Source organism: Buceros rhinoceros, unplaced genomic scaffold (genome assembly GCF_000710305.1).
Source record: "Buceros rhinoceros silvestris isolate BGI_N320 unplaced genomic scaffold, ASM71030v1 scaffold12617, whole genome shotgun sequence".
NCBI classification, from domain to species: Eukaryota; Metazoa; Chordata; class Aves; order Bucerotiformes; family Bucerotidae; genus Buceros; species Buceros rhinoceros.
Window position 1 is genome coordinate 87,834 of NW_010421649.1, and position 10,996 is coordinate 98,829.

Consider the following 10,996-nt stretch of genomic DNA (forward strand, 5'->3'; position numbering starts at 1 on the left):
CAGTGGCTGAAGCAGCTGCTGCCTCTGTTGCCTTGGTGGAAGCAGCTGAAGCTTTGTGACATTTGCTGACAGAGGGTGCAAAACTCGAGCAGTGTCAGAAGAACGTGTCTAAAAGGTACCACACAAAAGATTCAAGTCCTGTGTGTCTTATGCTTGAATGTGTTGTCTTAAAGCTCTGGTGACCTGTCAGCCGGATGAATTCCAGTGTGGCGATGGGACCTGTATCCACGGAGCAAAGCAGTGTGACAAGGTGCATGACTGTCCTGACAACAGTGACGAGGCAGGCTGTATCCAAGGTAGGTACAGACAGCTCTGCACAACTTGTGCTCTGTGGTATAAGCCTGCAAAAACTTCAGGGCCATTGGAAGGGGGAGAGTCCGCGGCAGGCTGCTTCCTGTAGAGAGTTTTCAGCTATTCTGGCAGTGGGGCTGCTCGGGAGAGATGATTGTGCTGACCAGGCAGACTGCATGACTTGAAAAGTTCCTTGCATGATACTCAAGCTTAATGTTCATTTGCTTAATCCCATCCCATTTCTGCTAATGACACTCTCTTAATGCTTTTATGTCAGGCTTTTTGTTGTCATGAGCCTGGTCTAACTTAGTTGCTTTCCTCTCTTGCCCAACATGACAGAGTCAGCATGTGAAAGTCCCAGCAAGTTTCAGTGTAAGAGTGGAGAGTGCATTGACGGAGGCAAAGTGTGCGATTCACATAGAGACTGCAGGGACTGGTCTGACGAGCCTCTGAAAGAATGTGGTACAGTACTCGCCTTCTACGTGTTGCTCCTGTTGTAACTGCTTCCCCTCTCCTCCATCTGGTGCTCACAGCTTTGAGTGTAACCACATGTAGCTGCTAATGCTATTTCTCACTCTGCCCCTCTTTCCTTGCCTTTATTCTCTCATCACCCTTCATATGAATATAATTAGTAGCTTAGTCTGATCATCTGTAAGTTTGAACTGTGCCCTTCTCAGCTCAGCTTTTATTCCTGGAGGGGTGTATGAACTTGAGCACAGGATTAGGAACCAGGAATTCCCCCTCTTCCCAGATACCAGTGTCCTCCACAGCACAGACCAGTTTATTTAGCCTCATTGCCTCAATTATCTTTGAACTGTAAAATGATGATAACATCATAAAAATTTAGCATTTGGAACACGCTTTGAAGGTAAAAACACATGATGTGGCAGGCAACCCATAGGGACAAATTTTGCCTCAATTATCTTTGAACTGTAAAATGATGATAACATCATAAAAATTTAGCATTTGGAACACGCTTTGAAGGTAAAAACACATGATGTGGCAGCAATCACTGAGAGATAACTTCAGCCATTTCTGGAGTTTACATGTTGTTGTTGCTTCCCTTAGAAATGAGAGCAGGTTGCTCTCTGCAGAGTCCTGCCAGCTCTGCACAAGGCACGAGAGAGTCTGCATCGGGGCTGTTAGCAGAACGGAAAGCCCAGGCCAGAGAGCTGTGCCGCTCTCCCTAGGGCAGCCCCTCTCTCACCTTTCCCACTGGGTGTTGTGGGCACCAGCCCCAGCCTGGATCATTGCTCAAGCACATTTGGTATTTTCCCCAGTGCAGAAATGTCTCAGACAGGCATCCCTTTCCATGACATCATGGAGCACCAGCAGCACGGAGCTCGGTGCCTGCCTCTGAACTCACATTTGGGAAGAACTGCCAGTCTTTCCTCTGTATCGGACAAGCACGTGTGCATGCCTAGTGAGGATGCTCTTGCCCTATGCTTTCAGTATGCCCTTGCTGCCTTCCACACTAACCCACATCCCCCTGTCTTTCTGAGTGGGTGTTGCAACTTGTCTGTCTGTGGAGGTCTCCCAGCAAAGCTGGCAGCCCAGTCTTGAGACTGGGCAGGGGCATGGCACAGCTGGGCTCGGTGCTCAATGTTACAGTGGTGCCATGACTGACTTGGTGACTTCCAGGCTGGCAGTGAAATGTTGTTTGAGTTAGGAAGGTGAGCAGAGAATAGCCCCCAAAGGAAACATGCTTCTTTAAGAGTGTGAATTGCTGAGAATGTAATGCTCATGTACAAGTAATCCATGCAGAAGGCGAGAGGTGCTGGACATGCTCCTTGTCTTGGTCTATCTGTTGAGCTGCATGCTAGACATCACAGTGACCTCTCAGATTCCCCCCAAAAGCATGGCAGAAGACAGAACTTCACATGTCTTATTTTAGGCAGGTAGTGAATATACTGCTGAATTTTGGGTAATGGGCATATGCTGCCCAGCAGGAAGAGAACAGGCTCATGTCTCTGCCTGGCTCCTCCTCAGCTCCTGTGTGCAGCAAGTGAACCAGAATTTGGTTTACAGTCTCTAAATCCATTCCACAAAGCACCTCTGCAACCATGGGAATCATCTCAGCGAGTGTTTCCTCATTAGTCAAAACAACGTTTGTGGTGTTTTGTGGGGAGCAGTTGTGCATGTTCACGACCCAGTTTGCTAGAGGCCTATGTAAGTGTAGGGATATAGGTGATATCCATTAATGAACGTCAGTGAACAGTGACAGCACATAATGCAACTCCGTGGACACCTTCTTGGAGCCTAGTGAACTCACTCTGTTAATAATGTGTTGATATCTCTATGTGTGTGTCTTTGATAGGAAAATGAAAGCATCCCAGAGGTGAGTTGGTTCCTTCTGGCATGGTATTTTCTTAGTCTTGCTGACTTAATTGGCCTGAGTTGTTTTCATTCTCTTCCAAGAGCACTGGTTTAATGACTTTGCTGGACTGCTCACCTGCAGCGTGCAAGGAAGCGAGAAGTAAAAGATAAATGAAAAATTTGCTTTTAAATTGCGTTATAGATTGAAGCAAATCAGGTTTTTTGGTTCTAGTGAGCCCACTATCCCTGAAATCCCACAGCTTCTCTTTAGCAGTCTCACTTAGGGCAAGGACTTTCTCTTCATCTTGTGTAGGTTAATTACAACAAGAAATGTTATTTCTGACAGGAAACCAGCTTTCCTCAACCTCTCATTCAGTTCTAGACACAATGATCCATTTAGTCTGGTTCTCATTTCAGCACTTGAAAGCTGGATCAGAGAGGTGGCCTTGGATTAGACAGGGACCCAGGGGAGGATGGGGGCTGGTGCTTCATACATCGCACACTTGGGCTGATGCAGGCTGTCAGCAGAGACCATTGTGTGGGATGTTTGTGGGAGGATTGTAGCTCAGTGCTAATGGAGTATCTCTGATTCAGTGTGTTCTGGAAGTTTCACATAGATCATTCCTTGGAGCTAGATGGGAAATAGTACAGTATTTCAAAATAGCTGGCCCTTGGGAGATGAGACTCCCCCAGCATGAATTATTAAAGCTCAGAGAGACTGTTCAGAAAAGTCAACATGAACCAGCACATGGGGAAGAAGGAGTCTCCCGGAGAGAGCCCTTAGGTCCCTTGGAAGTTTCTCATGTGTGGCAGAACATGCTCAAAGCAGCAGCCCCCTGATGGGATGAGATGCAGAGATCCACATACGCTGTATCTCCAGGGCTCCCTGTTCATTCAGCCACTAGCTTTCAGTCTAAATGATCCCACAGTGTTTGTTTGGAATAATAAAGAGCGAGAAAGCGACATGGTGGTGGCTTCCTACCCACAAAGTCACTTTTATGCTATATGGGGCCAGCTCCTGGCTACCTGATAGATATGGGAAATTTTCTGAGGGCGTTTTTTTAATTTTATTCAACCTTACAACTAAAAGCCCTCCTTTGTCATTGATGATCTGTATATCCCTTACAGGTATTAATGAATGCTCTATGAACAACGGTGGTTGCTCACACATATGCAAAGACTTGAAGATTGGTTATGAATGTGAATGCCCGCCCGGATACAAGCTTCTGGATAAAAAAACGTGTGGAGGTAATTTACATGCAAACAGCAGTCCCTTGTGTTTCACCATACAGAGACGTGATTATATTCACTTCAGCATTGCTCCATCACAGATGGTTTGATTTCAAGTTATTGATGGGTTTCAAACACTCCTTTCAGACATAGATGAATGTGAGAATCCAGACGCTTGTAGCCAGATCTGCATTAATTACAAGGGGGACTACAAATGCGAGTGCTACGAGGGATATGAGATGGACACCCTCTCCAAGAACTGCAAAGCTGTAGGTAAGAGAAAGCCACAGGCACTTAAAAGCCGCTTGCTCAACATCACAACTCCGATAAGAAAACGTGCTTGCAGGGCTGAGGCTGGCAGAACAGAAACAAAAGGAATCCAGCAAAGCAGGCAAGCAAAGGCATTTCTTTGCGAGCAGCACAGAACTGCTGCCGTGATGGCAGATGCGTCTCTAGGCAAGAGCTACTGATCATGCAGATCAGAATATTTTAACAGTGTACAGAGCAAGATTACAGTCACTAGTTGGCTGTTTGAAGCTGAAACTAGAAAAGAAAGTCTCTTGACAGGTGTTATTAAAAACAGTGCAGGAGAAACACTCAGTGCTGGGATGTTTTCTTCCTTTTAATACTACTTAAAGCAGAGTAAGTTAGCTGCCTCTCCACCCTCCCAGCTTCCTACTCAAATACCAACATGAAGACCAGCAGTTTGCTCGACCTTATTGCAAAAATGAGTGTTAATGTCAGAAGGATAGAAAGTGAAATTGTGCGAGACTGAGCATTAAGGATTTCTTTAATGGAAATAGTGTGTGTCTTGAGTTACCTGCAATACAAAATGGCTTCTCTAGTGCTATCCTGCACGTCCATGTGGCACACAGTGTCCTGCTGTCCTCATAAAGTCTGTTAGTCTCACACCTGCAGTGTGTTAGGACTGACCCAAATCCTAGGACACTGATCTGCTTGTTGGCTAGAAAGTTCTGTGCCTGAGAATTTGTGCTGGGAGCCATGCAGCACAATCTATTCCAGAGCTAGAACCATTTCAGTGTCATGCTCCTCGAGCCCCTTTTGTCCTTCGCAGTAGAAAGATGCTCTTCACTAGCATCTTCTACTGGCCATTGTTGGAGACAAACCAGTCTACTGTACTAAAACTTGTTCTGAGCCTCCCATCCTGTCCCTACCTCAAACAGGGGTGCACAAAGAGCGAAGTAAAGCTTTAGCTGTTTGACATGCAGCTTATTTTAGTGCCACTTGAGAACATGGAGAATCGCATGCTCTGCCCCTTGCAGAGGCCAAGGATGTGCACCTCTTGGCCTGAGCCTAGAGACATTGGGGTCTGCCTTCTACAGCAGGAAACTTGCCTCTGTGGGGCCCACTGTGAAAAACCATGGAGGCTAAAGTGCTGGCAGTGGTCTTGTTTCTGTGTGTCCTGCTCTTCTGTCTTTTGGAAAATTCGGGTCAGCTTTGTGCTTCTTGAGAGGCTCTGGCCCCACAAGAAAGAGATGTGAACTGCCTGAGCCCAAGGCCTTAGGTGGATTGTGTGAGTTCTGCATGTATGTGACAGTCTTAAATTCCTCCCTGGCAACCAGTCCTGGCTTTTCTGGATTCAGTGTGGCTCTGTCATGCCTCAGGTCTGGCTGTCTCCCTTCCCTCCAGCCAACCCAGAGGGCTGTCTCTTCCTTGTCCTGGCCACGAGTCACTAAAATCTGGCCCGTGTATTTTGTGTCTAAAGTGTGTAATAGAAGGTGGGGACATTCCCCATTGCTTGTGGCTTTGCAGAATGGGCAGACCAAGAGCCAGCGTGCATCTAGTGACCACAGAGGTGTTGAGGTCCTCCATGTCTGCATGTGGCAGCTCTGCCTGCGGAAGCTGTTTACACTTGCCTCTCCTTTACAAAGCAGAACTGTCAGTGACTGATAGTTCTGTTGCTGTTTGAGAAATGAAAGCTGAATCCAACCCTTGGGTCAGCTGCTAAAATGACAAATGCACTTATTTTCTGTGGTAGGCAAGAGTCCGTACCTGATCTTCACCAATCGCCATGAGGTCCGTAAGATAGACCTGGTGAAAAGGGACTACTCTCGCATCATTCCCATGCTGAAGAATGTTGTGGCACTGGACGTGGAGGTGTCAACAAACAGAATATATTGGTGTGACTTGTTCTACCGAAAAATCTACAGGTAAGGGGCAAGATTGGGTGTGGTTTGATACCTTTCCAAAGCTTTGGTTCCATCTGTTACCTCTTAAGGACAATCTGCAGAGAATAATGCAGGGTATACACTGAGCCTGAGGGCCTTTCTCCCCTCACCTGTGGTGGCCCAGACTTTTCTTAGGAATTGATAAAGAAATCAGGAGCTTGTACAGTTACCTGCTTTGGTAATACAGGAAGGCTTTTCTTCGGTTTTTCATCAACAATAGATCCTGCTGCATTTGTGCAATCACACGTAGACTCTTGCTTGCTGAATTGTAATATTACAAGGCAATGCTGCGTGAGGCGGCTGCTGTGCTGCGTGGTTGCTGTGTGTGAAACCACAAAGGGCTCAGCCTCTGAAAGCACGAAGGAGGCAAATAGTGAGAGCAAGGACGTAGCAACACAGATACCACGGTAGTCTCTGGTAGGTTGGATTTACATTGACAGCACTTGACCACAGTACACATTCTGTAATTCCTATTCTCCCTTCTCCTTTTTGGTGGTGCTTGAGAGTGTGTCTAGTCAAAAATGCATTTAATTTATGCACTGAAAATCCCCCGTGTATATTTGGATTTGCATAGCTACTGCTCCCTATTGCAGCTTCTGCAGTGATTTGTTCTGGATTTGAGCTAATGCTCAGGCAAAGGCTGATGGGGTTCAGTGTGGGGGAGCCCAGCTGGGGTTTCTGCAGGCTGTGGTAGCTCCCATGCCATTGGCGGGGAAACTGGCGCAGGCTGTGCTGAGCATGAAGCACTCAAGTATCTAGGTGGGTACCCTGAGCGGGCCTGCGAGGCTCTGAAAATGGGGAGATGGTTCAGGTGAAAGCTGAATCAGGCTGCTTCCGCTGTGCCTGATTTTGTAGGCATAGGCAGGGATGGGCAAGGGCCTCTCACATTCACACACAGAGAATTATTCAAGACACGCTGCTCCTTGTGCAGCTCTCTGGCAGCAAATGCCCTGGATTGCCAGGAGCTGCTGAACAACGGTCATACCCTGAACATGGCAATACTAAGCCTTTTTCCAAGCAGCAAATTTTTCTCTCTTCCTCCTGCTTCCATTAGCTTTGTTGTAAGTCCCACCTTTTTCTGCAGAGCAAGCTGTGCATTATAACTTCTTAAAAACTATTGTTCCTGTTAAGATACTGCTACTGTCGCTAACATCAAACACCTCTAAACAAAAGGCTACTGTGTCCTTCAGCAAGAACAGGACTCTGCCTGCAAGAGTCCCCTGGGCAAAAGCAGTCTATACTCGAGAGGCTGTCACAAGGTGGAAGCTATGGGACACAAATAATTGCTGGCCAGAGATCCTATCTTTCTTAATCCTCACCTCAGTTGCCCTTCCACATCCTCTCTGTTTGAGGTGTTGTGCCCTTCAGGTGTCAGAAAATCTTTTATGGTATTTAGTTACTGGGAGAATTGAAATTTCACCTGTATTTCAACCCTCCTATTCTAAAAGCCGCAAGAGTCTCTCTCTGCTTCCCCACCAGCGCAGTGAGTCTCTGTGGTGTGGACAGTAGTTATTGAACACGACTGTTTCCCCGGGGAGGAATGAACTGACCTGGAGTTGTGTAGTTAGAACATGTGGTGCTGGTCAGACTAAAACAACAGCCTTGGGAACATTGTCGGATGCCCTGCAGAACCCCAATGGCACTGTTCATTTGGGGTTGAGTCAGAGAAATCAGAACCATTCTGTGTAGTGAAGATGCAGCAGTGTGCTGCTAATCCAGACTGGCTCTGTGCTGGGGCCTCCATAAACACACCATAAACAGTGTCAGCAGTTCCTGGGTTTAAACATTTGTTTCCAAGTCTCTAATGTGGTACTTGAGGGCCCAGCTCCTGTAGGACTTACCTGTGACCAAAGGCAGGGTGGCCAGTGAACAGGAGATGTAAAATAAACCGTCTCGCAGTTTCAACTGTTGGGAGGAGGGACAAAATTTTCTGCCATTTTGTAACTTTTTAAAGATGTAACAAGTTATTCTAAGAGCCAGACTAAGTTCCTAGGAACACTGATGGGCACTCAGAATGACTCCATTTCAGTTCACCACTGCAATTGACACTGGTGCAGCAGCAACAGAGCAGAATCAGCCTGTGTGCTCCTAGGAGAAGATTTGAGTTATTGATGAAATATCCACGTGGAGTTTGCTGCCTTTCATTAGTGTTGTGAAAGATTTTGAGGCTGCCACCAAAACTTAGCGAACGTTTTCATTGTATCTAGCAAGATCACTTGCCAAATTAACACAGCTCCGTTAATTCCTTTGATGAATCACGATTAGTTACACAGGTTCTAATTCTGCAATAAGTTTGAGCACATTTATTTGTATGCAAAGTTCAATGCATTCAGCAGCTGGAGATTATATTTCTAATGTCCATAAATCCCATGAATCAATGCTATTGAAGTTAACGCGTCGGAAAGTAAAATGTTTTGCTGAATTGTGCAGTTATAGCAGGAAGCAGGTAGAAAAATAAATGGCAGTTCCCTGTTGTGGAGATGCTGAGCACCCAGATCCAGGGAAACAAGAAGTAGTTGTGGGAGAAAGCAGAAGGCTGCAGCTGTAAGGGTTTCTGTGTCAGTCATGCCACCACGTGTGCACTTCCTTTCCGTGGGGTTGCAGTGGTGCTACCTGGCAGAGGTCCAACCCCGTGCCCATGCGCACAGCCCTCTGTGCCGTGTGCCAGCCCTGTGACGAGCCCTGTCTTTGCAGTGCCTACATAGACAAAGCGAGTGACACGGCGGAGCAGGTGATTCTGATAGACAGCCAGCTGAACTCTCCTGAAGGACTGGCCATTGACTGGGTCCATAAGAATATCTACTGGACAGATTCCGGAAACAAGACCATCTCGGTGGCCACTGCAGATGGAAGCAGGAGGAGGACACTTTTCAACAGCGACCTCAGCGAGCCAAGAGCCATTGCTGTTGATCCCACACAGAGGTAGGTGTAAAGACCACAAACACTTCCTTTGCCAGCAGAGACTTGCCAGTCTTTCTGCCTCTCTTACAAACTTGTGGGTGGTTCACATGCCCTTTAAGATGGATAGATCCACTGAACTTATATGGGACTGCCAAGATGGTTCAGCCAACTCTTTGTAAGGCCACTGCTGTTAAAGAAAGTTCTGGAGTCAATGGTCATGTGTTCAGTGGGCCTGAGCTGGTCCAGACGCACAGGCTGTGCTGGGAAATGAAGTAGTCTGTCTGACATGAGTATGGGCTACTTGAAGTCCACCTACCTATCAGAGACCTACCAGGAGGTAGTTGGCATGGAGTTACTAAGGTGAGATTTTGCAGTCTGGAACAAGTTTTGTGGCAGAGTGCCCTGTGGGACAGTATGTGGCCCCACTAGGTGCGTGTTAGAATCAACTGAAGTGACTGAGGAGCTTTGTTTGCTCTTTGCGATGTAGTGAGAACAGTGCACCTCCTACTCACGTTAGTAATGCAGATTTCCTTGTCCCATTTAGTGTTTCTTGCATCCGTCACTTTCAGGTTTATGTACTGGTCTGACTGGGGAGACAAAGCTAAGATCGAGAAAGCTGGCCTGAATGGCGTGGGGCGGCAGGTGCTGGTGACTGACAACATTGAGTGGCCAAATGGCATCACGCTTGGTAAGTGCCCAGGTTAAACAGGAAACCAAACCTGTAAATGTGCAAAGGCACCTGCCTGCCCAGCCACCCTGGGTGGGGGTCCTGAGGTGCAACCCGTCATGGCCTGTACCCTGCATCCTGCTGGCACACAGAGGGCTCCGGTTGTTCTTGCTGCCACACAAAGTGGCAGGAGTGGAAAGGAGGTGTCCTGCCCCACTGGGGCAGCACGGACAGCCTCCCCTGGAGTCACAGCCCTGGGAGTTTACGCCATGCAGACATGAAGGTCTCTGCATGAGGGTTTCAATTTGAAAATTCTGGCCATGACGAGGATGTAGGAGAAAACGCTGCTACCATTGCATAGTGTTGAAGTGGTACTGCTGTGAACAAATAACGTTATCCTTTAGTAATTGAGAAATTAATTAGTGACTTGTTTAATTACGGAACTTGTTTTGTGTTGGCACTCATTCACTAGCATTCTGTTCAGTGAACCTCATCCAAAATGAGTAAATTTGCTCCAGCAAGAGAAATTCGGTGCTTAGTGTTCTAAATAACATAGGATCCTTCCCTCCCGCTCTTGCCTTCAACCTCCCCAAAACCTGTCTGGTTGTGGTAGGATCGTCCCCACCACCAGCATTCCCCCAGCCTGCAGCACGAGAAGGGTTTCTGGACCCAGGATTCCTTTTCCTGAAAATGTGTGAATCACACAGCTCCTTCAGAGAGGTGTTTCATCTGGATCACAGTTGTTGTTCTCCAAGCGAGAGGCCAGGGCCTGAATAGCCTTGACATGGACAGAGCTTCTCGCTCAGGCACTAATGGAGTCACTCTGGGAAGCCCAAACCACTGCTGCCCTGCTCTTCCTGGTAACAAAAGAACCTCATTGTACAGAGCTGTCAGTCAGGCCCTCCCCGCACACAACAGAACGTTCCTCCTTTTTAATCTCATTTATAGGGTCTTATCCCAGCATATCTGGGCACTGATTCAAAATCAGAACTAGTGTTAAAAAAAATAAAAAGGCCCAATAATAAAGAGATTAGTCATGCTGCCAGCAGGAAAAACACACTGGGCAAGAGAAGAGGGGCTGCAGGAGATGTGTGTAATTTCGCTTCATTGTGTTTCACTTCTCAGATTTGCTGAATCAGCGTCTCTACTGGGTAGACTCCAAATTGCATTCTCTGTCCTGCATTGATTTCAATGGCAGCAACAGAAAAGTCCTGATCTCCTCTGTTGACGACCTGAGCCATCCTTTCGGCTTAGCAGTGTTTGAGGTAAGAGTCAAAAACAGATGCAGAACAGTCTGGAGACTGCAAGAGGTCTCAGAGCTGGTGATTAAAAAGCTCTGCCTTTGGCACAGCACAGGGGTGTTTGCTGCTATAGAAACCGATTAACCTGGTGCGGGTTCAGC

General features: G+C 47.1%; 1 protein-coding gene across 1 annotated transcript in view; it reads left to right on the top strand.

Annotated features, from left to right (window-relative positions):
• The window catches only part of LOC104496612 (low-density lipoprotein receptor-related protein 8-like), a gene marked incomplete at its 5' end in the record, with an annotated part of 68,142 nt that extends 57,163 nt beyond the window's left edge, over positions 1-10,979 (top strand). Inside the window, 8 exons of the mRNA XM_010139757.1 lie at positions 174-296; positions 631-753; positions 3,736-3,855; positions 3,985-4,110; positions 5,837-6,008; positions 8,721-8,948; positions 9,497-9,615; positions 10,720-10,979. Coding sequence (XP_010138059.1) covers positions 174-296; positions 631-753; positions 3,736-3,855; positions 3,985-4,110; positions 5,837-6,008; positions 8,721-8,948; positions 9,497-9,615; positions 10,720-10,979 — 1,271 coding nt within the window. The remainder of the gene's footprint in view (positions 1-173; positions 297-630; positions 754-3,735; positions 3,856-3,984; positions 4,111-5,836; positions 6,009-8,720; positions 8,949-9,496; positions 9,616-10,719) is intronic.
• Between the last annotated feature and the right edge of the window lie 17 nt (positions 10,980-10,996).